The sequence below is a fragment of the Peromyscus californicus genome, unplaced genomic scaffold (assembly GCF_007827085.1).
Source record: "Peromyscus californicus insignis strain IS unplaced genomic scaffold, ASM782708v3 Scaffold_2__1_contigs__length_46816999, whole genome shotgun sequence".
In the NCBI taxonomy this organism is placed as follows: domain Eukaryota; kingdom Metazoa; phylum Chordata; class Mammalia; order Rodentia; family Cricetidae; genus Peromyscus; species Peromyscus californicus.
The window spans coordinates 4989755-5011449 of record NW_026294540.1 but is presented as its reverse complement, the minus strand read 5'-3'; the positions used below and the strand labels follow the sequence as shown (position 1 = coordinate 5011449).

Sequence of the window (21695 nt, the reverse complement as noted above, 5' to 3'; positions counted from 1 at the left end):
CTGGAACTCACTCTGTAGACCAGGCTGGCCTCAAACTCAGAGATCCACCTGCCTCTGCCTCCCACATGCTGGCATTAAAGGCATGTGTCACCACATCTGAACACTCTCTCTCTCTCTCTCTCTCTCTCTCTCTCTCTCTCTTTTAAAGACAGAGTTTTGCTCTCTAGGCTGGCCTGGAACTTACTGTATATCCCAGACGGTTCTTGAAGCTCATGGTAATCAATAGGTTTTCTGCACCTCTACCCCCATAATAAGCTTCTCTGCTGCCACAGAAAGCTTGATCAAGCCGACTTGAAATAGCACCTTGTGGGCGGGTTCTCCGGTCCCAGAGATGGAGGCCAGAGAAGTCGAGCACCGGGGCCAGGGAGGAAAGTTTTATAGATGGCAGGGGAGGGCCGATGACATGTCCGCCACAAGCTGGGTTTGTGCCCAAGTATGGTCAAAAGCTGAGCGCCTAGGCCGTGACTCGGGCGGCTGGCGGCAACAGGGGAGGAAGTCGTGGTAGTTGCCAAGAATGCCGAGCTGGGCTTTTGGCACCTGTCCTCCCAGGCTCTCTGAGTGGGCGGGGTTTGGAAAGAGACAGGAATGGGGCTTTCCAGACTGTGCGGAGTGGGGAGGGGGCCGCTGGAGGCTCCAACCAGACAGTAATCTTCCTGCCTCGGACTCCTGAGTCCTGGGGTTGCAGATGTGAGCCGCCACCTGGTCTTGACTCAGTTTAGCTCAAACTACATTCATTGATGCATCTGTCGCTTGTGACCTGAAGGATCCTGAGATGGATGAGCTTAGTGGTCAACCTGACTGGATGGAGAATCAACCAAAAGGCAAGCCACTGGGCACCCTTGGGAGGGATTGTTACTATTATTATTTTTTGGTCAGGTCATTTGAATAGGGAAGACCCAATCAAAATGTGAGAGGCACCTTCTGGTAGCCCAGATAGAAGGACATGGAGGAAGGACTCTGCTTTCTGCCCGCTTGCCCTCACTCTCAATGGGAAGTCCATCCATCCTGTTGCTGTGACATTCCATATTGATATTAGAACCAATATTTTTGGGATTCCAACATAGACTGAAGACTGGCAGCCGTGCGGGATCCTCCAGGCCTTTGTCAACAGACTTGGACTGCAGAGACCGCCAGCCTTGTGGACTGAACCACTCCTGGATTCTTGGCCTCTCCAGTGGGAGGCAGCCGTTGTTGGATGAGCTGGACCAAGGCCTGTAAGCCAATCTAATCAATCCCCTTTCAATCTGTTTGCAGCCTTTCCACTCTGTTCCTTTAGGGAACCCTGAATAATACAGCTTCTTAAAGGAACCAGTGGACAGTGACACAGGAAACTGAGGCATCCATGAGGGTGTGGGGCCCTGGCTGGAGCGAAAAGGAACTGACCCTGGGGTGTAGAGGAAATGGAAGGCCCCATCGTTTGAGGTCCTTCCTCCTGGAAATCTCAGTGTTTGTCTAATTTCTCCTTGGAGATAAAGTCGGCGGGTTCCTCCTGGGTTCCAGACTCGTTCCAGCTCTGATTTCCACAGGCTCCCACAAGTCCTCAGCACTCTCCACTTCTTCCCTGAAGATCCTCACACTTTCTCTCCACACACATGGACAGAGCAGCGAGGCCCCTGGGCCTGTGGACTTCGCTCTTTTTTTCCCCTTGGGATTGCGGGAGCACCTTGGAAGGAAGTAGCATCGCCCCAAGGCCTCCCCAACTCCAGAGACTTTCACAGAAGTGTTTTGTCCGTGTCTTGCAGTAAATGTTTCTCCATCCTCTTCTCGCAACATGAGGCAGGAGATGGGACTCTGAGGGTGGCTCAGGGGGTGTAAGTGTTGACAGGGGACCCAAGTTCAGATCCTAGAACCCATGCAAAAGATGAATGTAGTAACGCAAGGGTCTATCATCCTAGAGCGCCTATACCTAGAGAGGGACATGGAGACAGGACACTCTCCAGAAGCCCACAGCTCAACTAGCCCGGCTTGTGCCGTGGGGAGGAGCTCCTGTCTCCAAAACAAAGTGGAGAGGTGAGGACTGACTCTGCAAGGTTGCCCTCTGACCTTTCCATGGAAGTCACGGCATTCCAGTGTCTGCACCCACTTGCACAAACAGGTGCACAAACACATCCTCATACTCTTGCACATCATGTGACACACATGTAACATACTCCCCCTCCTCGGAAAAAAAAAAAGACAAACAAGCAAAACAGGAGGGATTCTTCATCTTCTGGGAATTCTGAGCCCAACAGACAAATGTAAATTTAAAGGTAAACATGCAAATGTATGCATAAAATACAGTGAACTCCACTGGCTAGAACTTATTTACATGGTTAGACTCAGTCACAAGGAAGACAGGAAAATATAGTTTTTAGCCTTTAACAATGTATCTAGCTTAAAATTCTGTTACCAGCGAGGAAAGGTAGGAGGGTTATTGAGAGAAAACAGGAACCGCTGTTACATTTTTTTTTTTCTCTGTTTTTGTCGCTTTGGTTCCAGCATAGAACTAAAAGTAAGGGAGTCGTCAACATCAGAGTGGACGATTTCTCCCTTCTATGGACTGTAGAGTCCCTTCTTCGACCGATCTAGGATATGAAGGGAACCTGGAGCAGAAAGGAAAGTAACTGACGACAACTGATGGTTGCTCTATTTAATAATTTTTTTTTTTTTTTTTTTTTTTGGTTTTTCGAGACAGGGTTTCTCTGTGTAGCTTTGCGCCTTTCCTGGAACTCGCTTTGGAGACCAGGCTGGCCTCGAACTCACAGAGATCCGCCTGGCTCTGCCTCCCGAGTGCTGGGATTAAAGGCGTGCGCCACCACCGCCCGGCTTATTTAATAATTTTTAAAAATGGTCTGTGATGTACATAGAGGTGTGTGTGTGTGTGTGTGTGTGTGTGTGTGTGTGTGTGTATGCTGTGCATGTGTGTGCAGGCTGTATGTATGCTGTGTGTGTGTGTATGCTCTGTGTGTGTGTGTATTCTCTGTGTGCATATGCTTTGTGTGTGTATGTATATTCTCTGTGTGTGTGTATGTGTATTCTGTGTGTGTGTGTGTGTGTGTGTGTGTGTGTGTGTGTGTGTGTGTGTGTATTCTGTGTGTGTAACCACCATTGGAAGCATTTGGAAGTGTGTCCTGGGTTACCTGGAGTTGCAGCTGTGAACTGCAAATGCTGGGTGCTGGGAATCAAACTCGGGTTCCCTGTGAGAACCACTGATCCATCTCTCCAAGCCTTCACCCTGGGCAGGAGGAATGATGCATGTCAGGATTGAGAGGAGAGGTCCAGTTTGCAGGATGCGGGTGACTGGAGGAGGGACACAGGGGTCAGGGAGGGAGAGCGGACTGAGGTCCTCTAGGACAGTAGGAGTGTGCGGTGGTGATGGCCACTGTCTCTGAACAGACACACACACTGGTGTGTCAGTTCTACTAGCAGTTAGAACACTTGCATTTCTGTTCTCTTGATTGTCAAACAGGGTGATTGATTACCAATCTAAGCCTGTTGTGGTAATGAAATAAATGGCATGTGATCTGTACTGGTCCTAGCACACTGAAAGTCTCAAGAAATAAGAGTCCCCAGTCTGTAGAATTCGTAGTTTGATTGCCTTAGCCTAGGCAAGGGGCTGAGTCTATCTTGGGTCAGGTGATCATCCCTCGCCAATCTGCTAAGGCCAGAGGGTAGAGTCATTGGTGTCAACAGGATTACTGAGAATTGGAGAAGGCTAGCAGGATGATGAAGCCAGACTTCCTGGCATGTGCCTACTGTGGAGGGAGGCCAGGTAGGAGAGAAAAGTATCCTCCAGGAGACATGGGAGAGCCTGGATGTTCCCCAAAAGCCTTTCCTGGTTCCTCTTTCTCAGCTTCTGTGTAAACATAATCTCCTATATTCTGTCTGTCTGTCTGTCTGTCTTTGAGACAGGGTTTCTCTGTGTCGTCCTGGAACTCACTCTGTAGACCAGGCTGGCTTCGAACTCAGAGATCTACCTGTCTCTGCCTCCAGAGTACTGGGTTTATAGGCATGCATCCCCACCTCCTGGCTAATTTCTTATATTTTAAGATTTCCCCCCCCCACCATCTGTAAAATGTAGAAGGATTGTTATTCCTACAGGTCCATCCAACTTCAAGGCAGCTGTAAAGACAGTCAAACGATATTGTCTGCGGAGACTCTTGTCTGTGGAGACTCTTGGTATAAAGGCCACGCCAGTGCATGGGATTCTGCATGTGTTGAGGGACAGATAAGTGAACTGAATTGAGCTGCTAACACAGAGGTCTCAGGGCAGAAAAGATGCCCCACTTGGGTTTATTCAGTGACATAAGGATGATGAAAAAGAGAATTTGGGAGAAAGGAGGGACAAACCGCTCATGTAGCCTCTCCCTGGGCGTGAATGAGGGCTTTGGCTTTCGTCTCTTGCTGTGTGGGGCTCTATTCTGTGGGTGAGTGGCTCTCTTTCTGTATTTAAGTAAGGGCTTGGGTGGATCTGTTCTTAACTGTTTAGCTTCTTTCAATCCTGACTGTACAATCCTTTACTGTACCAGGCCCTACTTCCCAAGATTGAAATATACGATGGGCTAGGGAGTAGCCAGTGGATGGAGTCTACCCTCATCACCTTTGGTCCAAGAGGATTTGGACAGAGGGAGACCGTGTCTACCCACCAGTATGGGGTTTGTAAAGGTCACTTGGGTGCATCTTCAGAGAATGACATGTGGGCTAAGGGCACTTGAAACCGTGTGGACTCTAAAATGGCGTCAGACACGATGAAGGCAATGTTGAAGGATTCAGCGTCATTCTTTGGTTCATTTATTCATTCAGCAGGCACATGTCAAACATTTACACTGAATTGGTACTATTCTAGACCACAAGGGCCAAGGCATAAGGCATTCAAAAAAAAAATCAAGTCTCAGTAGACTAGAGAGATAGAGCTAACAAAGCAACGTGATTAATATCCCACTTCCTTTCACAGAAGTCTACTGTGGACGAAGAGAGAGAATATGAGCATAAGATGACTTGGCCAGCTGCATGGGCTGTATAGTAGTCGTTTTCAAACTTGAGCGTGCATCAGAATAACTTGGAGGGTTTGTTATGACACTGAATACTGATTCTCAGTGGATTATCTGGCTCGGGTTAATATTCCTTTCTAACGGGCTCCTGGAGTGACGGCAAGTTTGTCAATCTGAGGTCTGTACTTTGAGATTCAGTGACTTACAAGTCTGAATCTTGAAAGATGAAAACATGGGTCAGGGAGAAAGGATAGCTGACTCAAAGTGATGGAGGCATGACTCAGCATTGGTGTGAGTTTTGAGTATTCAGGAGACCCGTGTGTTTTGAGTCAGGAAGGAGAAGGAAGTAGGGCTCAACTTGATGATATTAAAGACTGGCTATTAAGCAAAGAGACTTGAACTTCATTCTGTATGTATGGGAAAACACCCTTCTGAGCTGGATGGTGTCACAGTCTTTGATCTGTAGCTCTGCAAGGCTGTAATTATCTTCCAGCGCCTCATCCTCCAACATCAGTACCTGATCCTCTGTATAAAGCCCTACAGCAGCTTCAATTTTCGTCTTCAGGTCATAGATGGTAGCATCAGGGTCAATGGCGTAAGGCTTGCTCTGGCCACTGGAATCCTTCACAAAGACCTGGATCTCAGGAGGAAAGGTCTCCAGCACCCGGATGGTCACCTTAGAGAATATTCCATATTCTGATAGGGTCTTCTGGCTACTGAGCAGTTGCCTATCTCCTTGAGGCTCCTGGAAGGAGATGCGTAGATCCCCAAAGATGTTGTTTTTTCTCTTGATCTCTGCCTTCATCTTCCTGATGGGGCTGTAGGGGTCTGCCCAGAGGCTCCATGTTTCTCTTCCTGTCTGTTTCACCATTACCTGAACGTCCCTTGCTCGCTGTGAGAGAGGTAAGAAAGAGAAAGGGCATCTGTGTGGTAAGAACTGTCTACTGTCTACAGAGGTTCTCTCTTCTAGCTCCTGATAGAGACAAACCGGGAGATGCTGAGTAATTATATGGGGCAACAGGAAAGCTACTTGGCCACCCTAGGCTTAGAGTACCACTAAGTCACACTGTGTTCCTCAACTTACCCAAACTGGAGCAACAACTGGTGTCTAAATAATACTCTTCCTGTGTGGAGCTATGCAGAACCTTCACCCACCATGGGCACACAACAGTGTCGTGTTTATGGAAGCCTGGGAATTACAGTGAGGTAACTGAATGTTTGTGCCCGGCCTTAGGATGGTTGTTCAAGGGTGACCACTGTTCCAGCAAAAGTCTGCCACAGGGTACTGGTTCTAGACATTAAAACACTTCCTAGAATACTGCTGACATATTTGCTGAAGAGATGGCTTGCATCTGGGATGGTTTCCTGGTTGATTGAATGAGATATCCCTCACAGTCTTGGGCATTTGAACATCTGGCTCTTGGTTGGTGGAACTGTTTGAAAAGACTTAGAGGGTGTGGCCCTGCTGGGGCAGTGGGGGGCAGGGGAGTACTGGTATATCACTGGGGGCAGGTTTTAGGGTTTCAAAAGCCCCCAGCATTCACTGTTTACTGTTTTGGTCTCCTGCTTATCATTGAAGATGTGCGCTCCAACCCCGTGCCTGCCTGCTGCCACACGTCCCTGCCATGATGGAGGACTCACCCCTGTGCACCTGTAAGTGCAAACGAACACTCCCTTTTATAAGTTGCCTTGCCCGTGGTGTTTTATCACAGCCAGAGAGAAGTATCAGAAACAGGTTTCATGCTCATATTTGTTTAGCACGATCCTAGCATAAGCCCCTTGAGCGGGCGTAATCGACATTACCCCATGTCATGCTCAAAAGCGTCCTGATTTGGACTCTGTGTCCTAGGGTGACGCCTTTTGGATCTGTATGTATGTGGGGCTAGGGAATTGTCTGTTAGATAATTCAGTAAAGGACTAACCCATTGAAAAATAACTTAGGTGAGAACACATGGCGTCGTGGGCACACACGGAACGTAGGCCCTACTTACAGAAGGGAGGTAAGTGGGGGCAAGTGGACGCCTGGGAGACGGGATTTCTGAGAAACTGGGAGTTGAGATGGAGGGAGAGTTAAGCTGGTGATTTTTGTTTCGTTTTTCTTGCTTCTCAAGGGTCCCTTGGTTTGGGGGACATTCTCAGCCACTGGGACCCGATGGCCAGGTGGCAGGTCCCTGTCAGACCCTGTCTGTCTGCCTTGCCTCACTCGCTGTGGGCCACCTTTGAGGACAGATTCTGAATTCTCCCACAGAAGATAAAACGTGGTTCAAGGGACAGGATTTATGTGGGCTTAGCAGGTCGGGGAGACAGGTTCCCCAGGGAACCCCTAAGTCCAATCCTTGTGTCCAAGCGTTGGATCCGGACTTAGTGCTCAGATCCAAGACAGCCGTGGCCAAGGGGGAAAGGCCGTCCACAGGAAGGCTACGAGGCCGGTCTGTTGTCTGCAGTGGGTTGTAGGGGCCTTGGTTTGTTTGTTTTTTTTTTTTCTTCTGAGACAGGGTTTTTCTGTATAGTTTTGGTGCCTGTCCTGGATCTTGCTCTGTAGACCAGGCTGGCCTCGAACTCACAGAGATTCGCCTGGCTCTGCCTCCCGAGTGCTGGGACTAAAGGCGTGCATCACCACCGCCCGGCAAGCCTTAGTTTTTTTTTTTTTTTTTAAAAAACTTAATACATTTACTATTTATGTAGCAAGAAACCATACTTTGATGACCCACCAAAGGGGGAAATATAACTCTAGAGAGAGCCAATGGGATAGACAGATGTGAGTAAACTCTTTATCTCTGTAGTGAGTACAGTGTGGGGCAGATTGTCTGCCCATCTTACAGGGGAAAGGCCTGAGGCCGAGACGTCTGTAGATGAGAATTGGGCTGCAATATGTCGCCTGTTCTGGGGCTTATGGGTGCTGAGGGAAGAGCTGCAGGTACTCCATGTGAGTGTTAACACACGTTCTGACTATGATACTGTACCGGTACATCCCAGCCCCCGCTGGGGTCTTCAGTCCAGCAACAGGCCTGTCGCAGGCAGATAGAAGCTTCTTTGGCCACCAGGTCCCACCCGCTTTTACTTCCTAAGTTGTTGGTGGGGTCCGCGGGGTCTAGGATGATGGGCCTGGGGGAGAGAATGGAAGCAGATCCCTGTTACAGTCAGGATACTGGCCTCTGGCACTCATGTCTGTGGAATCAATCATAAAGCACATTACAATGGTAAGTTGTCACGTGATGTTTAAGCTCACTAAAAAGCTGGCTCTGGAGCCACAACCCCCACAGTTTTAAAGCCAAACATGTGTGTTGAAGTGTTCTTCCGAGACTCTCTGTCTCGGGTCTGGTTGTCCCTCCCACCTGCCGCCTTGCCCCGTAATGGGAAAATGGAAGAGAAGCATTAACAACAACAAAATGCTTTTACTCTTGAACCTGGAGAACAGCAGCGGGACACACACACACACACACACACACACACACACACACACACACACACACACACACGGATGGACGGACACACCCGTTTCCACCCGGAGGCTACTGTTGTTTATCCCATGCTACGGAGGGGACAGAGGGCTGGAAGTTCAGCCATGGGTCAGACATGGGAAGCTCATCGGTGGAGAGAAAGATCAGTTGGGAACTCCGGATGACCCCTCCACGTCCCTGGGTGACCTCTGCAGGGTGTTGTAAGCAGTTCCATGCTGTTCCTTTTGTTCGCTCTCCCGCTCAGGCTACTCCAGTGGTCTCTGCTGGATCTGTGAGCACCTGATTTGATTGGATGATAATCTGCTATCAGCTGCTTCTCCCTACCTGCTACTTGCTATTGTTTTCTTTTGCTTCTGCTACCACATACTTCTTATTAACTCACTCATTTGTAACAGAAAGTATGGCCAACAGAGCATTCTTCAGAATGTCCAGGACAGGGGTGGTAGGCACCTTTGGGTCAGAGCAATGCCTGCAAGTAAAGCCCTTCGTTAGGAGTGGAGCCTAAGAAAGCTCGAGAGACTGGATCTCTGAGATCTTGCTGGACATGCCCTTTCTTGTACCGGAAAGCAGGCGTCGAGAGAAGGCTAGAGCCGCTGTAACCTTGAAGGGATAAACCGGAACTTGACAGTGAAGCCCCGGGAAGGGCAGGGCTGAACAACTCACAGAAAGAAACCTTGGGGACACAGCCATGCTTCAGGTTTACCTCTGAATGTTTTCAACCACAAAAGCCACGTGAGTCCCTTTATTTTTCCAAGCTGCTTCAGGCAGGGTTTCCATTCCCTAAAGCCGTAAATGCTATGGTTGATGGTACTTACCGGTCCCTTTTCAGCTCTTGTTTGAGAAAGTTTCCGACGACCTCGTTTTGGAAATTGTAGTACTTGGTCCAGTATACGCAGATGTCTTGGTAGTCTCTGAGGAGCTCCATCACGGCTACAAACCCTTCATCCAAATTGAAGTTTTCACTGCTCTCTGTACCCGTTTCCCAGGCGTAGATGGTCAGAAGCTCCAGCGAATATTTTGGGGGTAATGCTGCTCTTCTATATTTACTTCTCAGGTACTGGAGAAAGGGGGTGGGGGAGAAGGAAAGGGAAGGAAGGGTGGGGAAAGAGAGGGGGAGGGAAGGAGGGAGAGAGAGAGAGAGAGAGAGAGAGAGAGAGAGAGAGAGAGAGAGAGAGAGAATATGTTCTTGATGCTCTAAAAACTTTCAGGTTCCTCCATTGCTTCCTGTGACAGAGCCATGAACTGGTGGCTCTGGGTGGGCTTTTGGTCTAGGGTCTCCCGTGGACCATCTGCACATCAGCCTGTGCTTTTCAGTTAGAATGGAGGAGGCAATGTGGCGGAGCAGATACAGGGAATAACTGGGAAAATCTAAAACACACAGACAGCTCAGAACAGAATAAACTGAATGGAATAAAAAGAAAGAATGGCATCAAATGTTTAATTCCTCCGAAATTAATTATGAATTTATGGCAGTCTTTAGATTTATTTTATTTTATTTATGTGTCCTTGGGGAATCCCATACCTGTATGCAATGTCTTTTGATCATAGCCACCTCACCCCCTTTCACCTTCTCGCCCCCCATATCTTCCTCCTCCTTCTACTTTTTTTTTTTTTTAACCCATGGAGTCCAGTTGGAGCGGCCCTATGTGCATGGATGTGGGGCCATCCACCAGAGCATGGGCAACCTGTCAGGAGCCACACCCCGAGGAGAAAATGAACTCTCCCTCTCCCAGCAGCCATCAACAGCCAGCGGCTCTCGGCTCTCCCCCATTGACGCTGGGATGCTGACCGGCTTAATCTTGCTCATGCAGACAGCTGACGCTGCTGTGAGCGCCGGAGTCTGTCACATCCTGGAGACACTATTTCCTAGCCACCCTCCCTGACCTCTGGCTCAGTCTCCTTCTGCCTCCTCTCCACAGTGTTTCCTCAGACGTTCCACACGGGGCTGAGTAACTCCACTGTCACTTGTCATGAATCTGTGATAGCACCTGTGTCCTGGGGGGAAAGTCTTCTCAATGAGAGTAGAGAGCTGCACTAAGCCGTGGTTTTAATGTCAGGTCTTTAGAAGACAATTTGATGCCGTGCCCATTAGCAAAACGACAGTAGTAGATTCTATGTAAAACCCAGGTGATTTTTAATTTCGAGACGGACTCTTGCTGTGTAGCCCAGGTTAGCCTGAAACTTGCAGTCCTTCTGCCTCAGTCTCCTGTGTGTTGGGACTACAGGTATGCATGCGCAGCATGCCCGGGCTCTCAATGATTTTTGCCTTGTATGTGTATTGTGTGTGTGTGTGTGGTGGGGGAGGGATGCTTGCCACACTTGTGGACCTCACAGGCCAACCTTGGGTGTCAGTCCTCATTTTCTACCTGGTAACAAAAACAGCAGTTTTGAGCATAAAAATGAACAGTAGTCAAGGGTTAGGGATATAGCTTCGAGGTTGAGTGCTTTTCTAGCATGCACAAGGTCCTGGGTTCAATCCCTCTGAACTTAAAAAGAAAACCAGTCAAGTGCAACAGAATGGGTGCTCAGGGTTAGTTCCCACTAGATTTGTGGATTTAGTAGTTTTAACAAAGGTAGTATTTTAGTTCGGTGAGAAAAGGGTGCAAAATTCAAAATGTGATGCACAACCTGTTAGCCATTTGGAAGAAAATAAAGGTGTCGCCAAAGTCATGCCATATTCAAACAGAAGTTAAAAATGGATTAAAGTATATATTAAAAATATTATAAGAAAATTAGGTGGCTATTAAACACACACGAGTCCAGCTGGAGTTGCCCTCATGAGCATGGGTTAGCATATTGCCACACTGATATGCACACATGCATACACACAAAAAATTTTACCTTTTTAATACGTATTTTATGCTGTTTGAATTTTTATGATGGCTCCATTGCAATATTCAGATAACCATATATGTATTTTTTTTCTATGGAGAGAGAGGTGGTTCAGATAAGTAACCAAAATTTATCATAGAGGGTCAGGAACATTCATGTGCAGAAATCTGAGCCAGGGAGAGGGTGCAGTTTTCCACACAAAGGTCAGGACCAGAGTTCAGATCCCCAGAAGCCATATAAATGCTGAGTGGGTATTGTAGCATGCCTATAATCCCAGTTCTTGGGAGGCAGAGACAGGATCGCCATGGAGCAAGCTAGCTAGACAGCCATGTAGATAAGCCTAAGGTCAACAGAAAGACCTTGTCCTAGTATATATGGAGGAGATTGAGGAAGACTCCTGACATCAACCTGAGGCCTATACACACACACACTCACACACTCACACACACAGATACCCATGGATATACAGACACATGTGTGCACTCCAGTGCATGCATGCACGTACACACACACACAATTTGCAAAAAAAAAATCATTATGTCCCTAAATTATGTGTAAATGTGTGTTAGTGATCGAGTATGTGCATGTGAGTGCAGTGCCTTTGGAGGCCAGAAGAGGGCATTAGATTCCCTGTAGCTGGAGTTAGGGTAGTTGTGGGCTGCCCAGTGTGGGAGTTGGGAATTGAACTTGAGTCTTGTGCAAGAGCAGTACATGCTCTTGATGGCTGAACTATCTCTCCAGTTCACTCTGTTCATAAAGTTGGCCCAGTTAGAGCCAGTAGGTGAATGGGGTATTGATGAAAACATCTGCGGCACAGATGGGAAGAATGGTAAATACCTTCAGTTCATGAGGTCTAAAGTTGACGAGGAAACGACAAAGTAAAGTGTGCAGATGACAGAAATAGGCGGTGCCCTCACATTCGGTGCCAAAGGTCAACAGCAGGTGTGTTTGTTTAAAGGGTGGACCAGAAACACAGTGGGATGGCATGATGCCAGTTACCTAGTCTTTTGAGAGTGAGCTGTGTGAATACAGAAAAACAAAACAAACAAACAAACAAAAAAAAAACAAGGAAAGGCAGCCACTGCATTGTGACTGGTTACATGAGACTGCATGTGAGTTTCACTTTCTTGCTTATGCATTATTAGAGATTTTTTTTTTTATATAATGAGCCCTTTGCAATACTCAGATAACCAGAAAGAAATGCTGTTGTGAAGAACTGTCCCTGTCACTGTGGAAGAAGACAAATTCCAGAGTCGAGCATGCTTGTTCAAACCTCAGCTCTACTCTCAGCTCAGTTTTCTCATCTCCCGTTAGGAATTTGCTAAAAAGACTGAATGGGGGAAATCGTGTGGCGTGTGCAGCCTAGATCTTGGGACATAATTAGTATTTCATAATGGTCTCTATTATTGTTATTATGGTTATCAAAATGCCGCATGCCTGTTTTTCCTCACCAGGAAGCCCTGAATTGCCTTTGGGGAAGGTGTCACTGGAAGCAGGAGTCTCTAAGCGAGACACAAACCCCATCGCCACAATAATGCCTGGCTCTGATATTGTGCTGTGCACGGCAGGTCGTGAACAGCCTCCATCTACCCAGTTTCATTCACTCTGCATCCTGCCTCCCATCCACTCTTCTCATCCCCACTCCATCTCTCTTGGTGGTGCCGAGGACCCGAACCCAGGGCCTTACGCATCCCAAGCAAGCTCCCTGCCAACAAGCGACATCCCAGCCCGTTTTTGTTTGTTTTCCCACTCTTAAAAAAAAAAAAATGCCGGGCTGTGCCCACCCACCCCTCCCTCTTCTCCCAGCCCTCACCTGCAGGTACCAGAACTTCACCAGCCGAAGGAGGTTCTTCAGTTTCACGGGGCGGCTTTTCACAAAATGCCTCTGCAGCTCTGTGAAGCTTGGAGAGAACTCTCCAGGGTAGCCTTTACTTTTTATTAGATTTTCATAGATTTCCGGTGCTGGCTTCAAGTCTCGGGAAAAGGGTCCTGGGAGGAGAAAGTTATCTGGTCAGGAAACTCTAGCTTTTGAGATGGGAAAGATAGGAAAACCTCCCTCCTTCCCCTCCTTCATCCCCCTTCACCCCTCCCTCCCCTCCTTCATCCCCCTTCATCCCTCCCTCCCCTCCTTCATCCCCCTTCATCCCTCCCTCCCCTCCTTCATCCCCCTTCATCCCTCCCTCCCTTCCTTCATCCCCCTTCTTCCCTCCCTCCCCTCCTTCATCCCCCTTCACCCCTCCCTCCCTCCTTCATCCCCCTTCACCCCTCCCTCCCCTCCTTCATCCCCCTTCATCCCTCCCTCCCTTCCTTCATCCCCCTTCATCCCTCCCTCCTTCATCCCCCTTCACCCCTCCCTCCCCTCCTTCATCCCCCTCCCTCCCTCCCTCCCTTCTGTCCTTTCCTGACAGGGAGGGCCTCTCTGTGTATCCCAGGCTATCATTGGGCTTATGATCCACCCACCTCAGCTTCCTGAGTACGGGGATCACAGTCAAGCTCATGGAATCCTCAGATCAGCTCTATAAGGGAGGTAATTGTAACGGCAACCATGGGCAATTGCCATTTTTGTAACTCAAATGTGGGCAAATACTGTCCGTCCCCATGACTCTCCTTAACATTATTGCACCCACTAAGTTTGTATGCTGCATCGGAGGTGCTAAGTTGTTAGCCCAAGGTAATACAAGTTATAAAATGTGAAGATATGAGAATCTTGTTTTAAAGATGATTCTAATCCAGTTCTGTCTGACTCCAAAGACCTTAGACTGATTGTTTGATCTGGTGTTTTCCAGAGGGTGGGTAGGAAATCGTTTTGATGAATTCTCTTTGCCCATGCAACTCTGGTACACGGGAACCCATGCATTTATGGGATCTTCACGGTATATTTCCAGTCTTGCCTACCCACTAAAGAGCAAACTCCATTGGTTTCTACTTTCTCTAAACTCTTCCAGAAGGAAGAGACCCCAGAGCCATCTCTCTGAAGCTGACCCACCACAGGATTTACCCAAAGCGTCATAAGCCGGGAGAACATCCATCCGAATAATGCAGTCACTCTTCCTGGGCTGGACCTTTAAGGTCAGGGAGCGAGGGGTCCGATTCCCCTCTTTGTGTTTAACCACAGTGATGTTGTACGCCAGGCTCCTCCTGCAGTGAAGGAGCTTGTCCTCAATGAAGTCGATGATGAATTCTCGGTGTCTCGCCTGATGTTGGAAACTGGAGAAGCAGCTCAGGAACAGAACTATGTCCTGGTCAGATCTGTGGTTCAGCATTGTCCCCTTTCCCGAGGAGCCTCCCTGTGGAGGGGACAGTGCTAAATTGACCTATCTTGAGATTCGGTGCTCTGAGGTTGAGAGGTACACCCAAAGCATCGGTGGTAAGTACCCTATATAACCCTCGTATAGGGAACTTGCAGAGGGAAGCCTTTGACCAGATGGCGGTGGTGCATGCCTTTAATCCCAACACTCAGGGTCAGAAGAAGGCGGATCTACATGAATTTGAGGCCAGCAAGGTCTACTGTTGTGGAATATTAATCTAAGATGTGTTACATTCGTTTATGCTGTAGAATATTTGTTTAATGATCCAAAGATGTGTTGCATTCTTTTATGTTGCATTTGTTTAACTCTGTGGAGCTGTGTTACTACTGTGCCTGTCTAAAACACCTGATGGTCTAATAAAGAGCTGAATGGCCAATAGAGAGGCAACAGAAAGGCTAGGCGGAGCTGGCAGGCAGAGAGAATAAATAGGAGGAGTAATCTGGGAAGAGAGATTGAGGAGTGAGAAAGAGGAGGAGAGGAAGACTCCAGGGGTCAGCCAGCTGCTACACAGCAAGCCATGGAGAAAGAAGTAAAGAAAGGTATACAGAAAGAGAGAAAGATAAAAGCTCAGAGGCAAAAGATAGATGGGATAATTTAAGTTAAGAAAAGTTGGCTAGAAACAAGCCAAGGCCAGGTATTCATAAGTAAGAATAAGCCTCATGTGATTTATTTGGGGTGGTGGGTCCCCTGAAGAGCCAAACGAGTAAACAACAACAACAACAACAAAATCCCAATCAACTACCATCTACAGACTGAGCTCCAGGACAGTCACAACTAGGCAGAAAACCCCTGTCTCGGAAAAACCACGCACAAAAAAGAAGCCATCGGTCCCCATCATGGAGACCTTTGCTGTGGGCATCGCAGGTTGGGCATCCCTAGTTCGAAACTGAGAAATCCAAATGTTCTGAAATCTCAAACTTAAAAAACAAACACTTTTTTTATGTTTTTTTTTTTTTTTTGCCTGCATGTATGTCTGTATACCACATGAATGCCTGTTGTCCCCAGAGGCCAGAAGAAGGTCTAGGTGGGTCCTCTGGAACGAGAGATACAGATGGTTGTAAGCCACCATACTAGGGAAACAAAATATCAACCTCAGAGCTACATCCTCAGCCCCAAACAAATTACTGTTTGAAAAATGCTATAATGAAACACAATACTGTTATCTAATTAAAAACCAAACAGAACGAGGTGAGAGGGCATGAATCTCAGGGTCCCCTCCCCGCCAGTGCCTCACTAGGTAGCCAAGCCTGGAACTTGCTAGGTAGCCCAGACTTGACAGTCTTAAACTGGTAATCCTCCTGCTTCAGTCTCCTAAGTGCCAGGGTTACAGGCGGCGCCTGCCACACCCAGCTCTAGACTTTCTATCTGTTGTTGTTTCTTTCAGATCCCAGAAGCGAAGAGGCTGCTAGAGGGCTGGACCTGGGAGCTGGCAGCCGAGTCAGAGGTTTGGAGGGCCAGAATACAAAAGGGGCGAGTTGTATCTTTTTTTTTTTTTTTTTTTTTTTTGGTTTTTTCGAGACAGGATTTCTCTGTGTAGCTTTGCGCCTCTCCTGGATCTCGCTCTGTAGACCAGGCTGGCCTCGAACTCACAGAGATCCGCCTGGCTCTGCCTCCCGAGTGCTGGGATTAAAGGCGTGCGCCACCACCGCCCGGCGAGTTGTATCTTTTGAAGCGACTGTGGGAGCTTCAGTTTCCGTCTTGAAACCCCTTTTGCTAACAGCTCTTCCTAATCTCTGGTGTCAGCTGTCTGTTTAGGTTCTTCGTAACCCAAAGTCCTTTGTCTCCAGGCCTAACCTCTGTGGCCATGACTCAGGGTTTCCAGATAAAGCCTGGCTTACTCCAGTTGATATGAAATGTCTTTCATTTTAGCAAAATGAAGAACATTCAGATTTCTGATTCGAACTCTCTTGGTTGGAGGGGACGTGTTCTAAGCTGGCGCTTTCCTGGGAGAAATGATGCTTTCTAAATAGATGCTTTATTGATTACCCAGGCAGCCCCTGGAATCCCATTGAGTTTACCAAGTACTGCCTTGCTAGAAAGTTTCTGACTTGACCAAGGGCACTAACTTAGAACAATAGGTTTCCTTTACGGCTTCAGAGGTAAAGTGGTATTTCTTAAGCAAGAAGCAAAGGCACATACTTTGTGGAAACTGGTCCACTCAAAGTTGAGAATCCTAAATTCTCACTACCACCTCTGCCCTTCAGCTTTGCAAGACTGATTTTATATACAAAAGCCTTTCCTGTGCTTTATCCATTTATTGCTTATAATAAACCCAACTAAAGAAGAGGAGACTGAGGCTCAGAGGGGTGAAATGGCCCATCTCCCAAGGTCACAAACTCCACAGGGCAGAGATGGGATTTGAACCCAGGACCCTTTGTGCTCACCTTCACCACCTTAAGCACCTTGACTTCTTGGTCCAGAAACAGCTCATCACGGAAGCATTGGTCCCGAAGGAACCCCTCGATTCTCTCCCAGGCGTCCTGCCCTTCCTCTTTCCAGTCCCTCTGGGGCTGAAGGCTGTGCTCCAGGAAGTGGTCCAGCTTGTCCCCAGGGGTCCCATACAGATCGGGGGTTGGATCCATCTCTGCAGGATCAACCTGTCTCTTGGGGTGAATCCTCTGTGTGTTTGCTCAGGGAGAAGTTTCCAGCCTTGCCCAGATGAAAGTCTGGGGAAGGAGACCGTGGGATGGAGAGACTTGTCTCTGCTTCTAGGGTGGGGAAAGGCTGAATGATGTCTCCAGGCAACGCTCTGCTCCTCCCTCGGGATCGGCTTCTCAGCTCTGCAGCTAGCCAGACTGAGAAACGAAACCAGGTTTTCCCGAGAATTGAAAGTGAGAACCAGTTTCCTTTCTTCAAGGCAGGAAGGAACAAGAAGGAAGGAAGGCTCAGGAGTCTTCCGACAGGCTCTGTGGGGAGCATTGGATATGTCTTTTCAGCAGTCCCAGTGGTAGCAATTGGCCAGATAATCGTATCTGCCCCGGTGATCTGGCAGAGGCAAATTCAAACTCTTTTATTCAATCTTAATTACTAAATATGTCTTGGGCAGAGACATAGTTACGCATAGTTAACGCTGAGGGTCATTACACAACATCCTTACAACAACATACTCCAAGTTCCTGTCGCCCTCAGCCTACCTCCCCAAGGCTGCTCACCTATAGGAGATATCTTAGTCGAAGGTCACAGCCAGTCTTGAGGGCCAGACTCTCCAGCTGCAGGGCCGATCAAGGTGGCATCTCTCCGATGTCCCCAGCTGTCCTGAAGATGTGAAGAGCGATGCATTGCTCTTGGTCTCTGCTTATAGACTGTCAAGCGGGCAATGTGAGGTTCTTCTCTTAGGCAGTCCTGTGCCTGGTTATCTTGAGTGAGTGGTGTCACTGGGTCCTGGTTATCAGGTGAAGCCTTGGGATAGTGGGGTTCCTGACTAAGCTATTTTTTCATGTCTAAAAGGCATTTTGGGGGAGGGCAATGCTCATCACAAATATCAACCCTCATATCACACCACACAGTTAATATACATCTATACATCCTGTTTTAGTTAAGGTTTCTATTTCTGCAATAAAATACCATGACCAAAAAGGCAACTTGGGGATGGAAGGGTTTATTTCACTTTACAGACTGTCCATCATGCAGGGCAGTCAGGTCAGGAACTCAAGTCAGGAGCCTGGAGACAGGAATTGATGCAAAGGCCATAGATGGATGCCTGTTGGTTTACTCTTCATGACTTGGTCAGTCTGCTTTTTCATTTACAGCAGGGCCACCTGCCCAGGGTTGACACAACCCGCAATGGGCGGGGCCCTCCCACATCAATCAATTAAGAAAATGCCCCATAGGCCTGCCTACAGGCCAGTCTTATGGAGGCATTTTCTCAATTGATTGGTCCCTCTTCTCAGGTGACCGTAGCTTGTGTTGAGGTGGGAGATACTTGAAGTAGGAACACTGATGCTATAAAGGATTTACTAATAAACTTGCTTATGAAATAAGAATTACACCAGCAGAACTTATCGATAATGACCAGGCTTGTCCATCACTTTATTACGTCCTAGGGGTGGTGTGTCCAATGATTTCCAGGGCCTAATTTCCCTGATAAGATTTTAACACAAGCTCAATCTCCCCCCTCCCCCCAATAAATATATAGGTCAGCTCCCTTTCTACTCCCAGGAATAAGTCATTTATCAGTCTGTGCTGGATGGGTGGAGCCTGACAGACTGCAGATTCTGGGGCTGCCCAGGGTTGCAATCATCCTGCATTCTCAAAATGGAGTCTGCCAGGGAAAGGCACAGCCTGAAATCATCATTTTAGACCATGTGGAGTGACTTAGAGTAGTTATTGTAATTGAGAGTGCAGTGAAACCATTGAATTAGATCACTGTAGGAAGAAAGAAAGGTTTATTGGGAGATCAAACTGCCAAGGCTGTCACTCAGGAGGTGGGGAGGAGGCCGAGAAAACAGCAAAAGGCAGAAGAAGCCTTTCTAGATTTAAAGGAATAGGCTAAAGTGTATATGTGTGTGAGTGAGTGTGTGATAGTGTGTATGTGATAGTGTGTATGTATATGTTTATGTGTGAGTGTGTTTTTGAGTGTGTAAGTGTGTGTGTGTGTGTGGAGAGGGAGTGTGTGTGTGAGAGAAAGAGTGTGTGTGTGTATGAGGAGAGAGTACGTGTGTGTGTGTGTGTGTGTGTGTGTGTGAAGAGAGAGAAAGTGAGTGTGTGAGAGAGAATGTGTGTGTGTGAGAGAGTGTGCATGTGTGTGTGTGTGTGTGTGTGTGTGTGTGTGTGTGTGTGTGTGAACCAGAACAGCCTGGGAGTTGGAGTAGCAGGAAGTGAGGTACAAGCTGGAACAGCATGGTCACTAGCATGGGGACTTCGATCTGTTCCAGGCTTGTTTGAGTTCATTGGAAAGTAGATCCATTGCAGAGGTAGTTGGCTGTAGGGGGTGGATAAGGGAAATAGTAGCTTTTCCTGAGAAGCAGAAATTCACTTGACAAGGTTTCTGAGGAAGACTGAGTTTAGGCTCTGGTTTTTTGTTTTTGTTTTTTCCCCAAGACAGGGTTTCTCTGTGTAGCCCTGGCTGTCCTGGAACTCGCTTTGTAGACCAAGCTGGCCTTGAACTCACAGAGATCTACCGGCCTCTGTCTCCCAAGTCCTAGGATTAAAAGCGTGTACCACCGATGCTGGGCTAGGCTTTGTTTATGTGCTGACAGTCCTTCTGTTTACCTGGTCAGCATTTTTGTAGTTTGCTGTTCTCAACGGCCTGCTTACACTTGTCAGAACATTTAGTAGATCATCAAGCTGGAACTGATCGGAAAATGTTATTGTAATTTCAAAATAAAATCATATGCATTGATGCATTGACTGTTACTCTGTCTCACACTCTCAAGCAAGATTTAAAGGTATTTATTCGTTAGTACTGGTCATTAAGCCTAGGAGAGAGTGCATGCTACACGTATGTCCTACCATTGAACTACACTCTCTACCTCAAGCTTTCACACAGGAAATTAGTCGGGGTCTGAGTACCTCAGAATGGGATTTCGGGGCCACAGAAAACAGTGCCTGGGCTTACGGCGCTCCTCAGAAACGTTCAAGACACACGGAATCACACTGGGTGAAGTCAGGATCCTTACAGGCTTGGCAGAGCTGCGGTGGGCTCCGAGGAGCCATGGCTTGGGTTTGGGGTTTGGGGTGATCAGCTCCCTCTGCAGCGAGCTGTGGGAACCGCAGTGAGCGTGGGCTCCACCCCCCCTCCACCCCCCCCCCCCCGCTCCTCCGACCTGCAGTACTCTCTCCGGCCAGAGGGGGCGCGGAGGAGCAGGAAAAAGGTGGGAAGCCGCAGCGGCCTCTGGGAGTGGGCGTGGCCCGGGCGCTGCTGCTGTGATTGGCCAGGCAGGGCACGGGGGCGGGGCTGGGCGCTCCCCGTGCTCTTTTGGGTGCTCTGTTCCGAGGTGGTGGCCGGCCTGTCCTGTCAGGGAGGACTGCTGCACGAGGAGACGGGTAAGGAGCCGGCTGTGCGGCGTCTGTGGGAGGAGGGCGTCGCTTTTCTGAGGAATTTCCTCACTTTTTTGGCCCCTCGGTGTCCGACTGAGCTGAGTCCTCCCTGAGGAAAAGGGCCCATTGCACAGATGTTGTAAGCCGATGAGAGCGGCTGAAGTGGGGCTTGAATGGTGAGGAATGGTGCTCCATCCTGGAGCTGCTCGCCCGCCCCTATTCAGCGCTGAGGCTGCCTTCCTGCACCGTCGGGAATCCCTAGTGAGCACACCTGGGGCTTTTTTGTGGTGGTGGTGGTGGTGGTGGTGGTTTTTCTGCTTTCTTTCCACCAAGTTCTCGTCGCCACGTGAGACTTTGCTATCATTCTGAACAAAGGGACACGGGCTAGATCGTTCCGGAACGCGTAATTTCCTGTAGTCCTGCCTCTACGCCAGCGGTTCTCAACGAGTGGGTCACGACCCCTTGGCGGGCCGCCTGAGACCGTGAGAAAGCTCAGATGTTGACATTATGATTGGTAACAGGAGCAGAATTACAGTTCTGAAGTAGCAAGGGAAATGATTTTATGCTGGGGGGTGGGTGGGTCACCACAACACGGGGAACTGTATGAAAGGGTCGAAGCTTTCGGAAGGTTGAGAACCGCTGCTCTATACCCGGGGAGGAGAGTTTTACCAGTGGATGATGTATTTACAGTCCCAAGGCTGAAGGATGCCAGTGGGTGTTCTCCTTGCTACCTTAGCTTTCTCGTCAGGCAGGCCACCAGCCTCAGGCTCAGGAGTTCCTCCGCTTGCCTGAGACTCCTTACTTTACATCAGGAACCCTTCATCTGTCACTTGCCACCGGGCCTCCTGCTCATTGTCAGACCTCCCTTCTCCGATGGACTCTCCCCCTCTGGAACCATGAGCCAAAATAAGCCCCACCCCTCTCCCTTAGCGTGTGCGGAGTCTTGCCCTCTCTCACCTTCTTTTCCCTGGAAGGAGCACTCCCCAGGGAGTCCTCCCAGAGTCATCACCGAAGTGCCCCCTCACTGTTTGCTCCTCCCTTGGCGTCTGTCCACCCATTTCTGAGTTTCCCTCGTTCTGATTAATGATGCCCTTTCATGCTTTAACATCATTCTCTTAATGACTTTTTTTTTTTTTGCTGATTTT

General features: G+C 48.5%; 1 protein-coding gene across 1 annotated transcript; it reads right to left on the bottom strand.

Annotated features, from left to right (window-relative positions):
• Nucleotides 1-4754: 4754 nt before the first annotated feature.
• Nucleotides 4755-19118, bottom strand: LOC128120867 (2'-5'-oligoadenylate synthase-like protein 2). The gene is made up of 6 exons (XM_052755097.1): nt 16956-19118; nt 14262-14550; nt 13077-13252; nt 9247-9488; nt 7934-8075; nt 4755-5862 (listed from the first exon to the last, which is right to left on the bottom strand). The coding sequence occupies exons 1-6, from the start codon at nt 17151-17153 to the stop codon at nt 5338-5340; spliced, it is 1572 nt and encodes a 523-aa protein (XP_052611057.1). The 5' UTR covers nt 17154-19118; the 3' UTR covers nt 4755-5337.
• Nucleotides 19119-21695: the final 2577 nt, after the last annotated feature.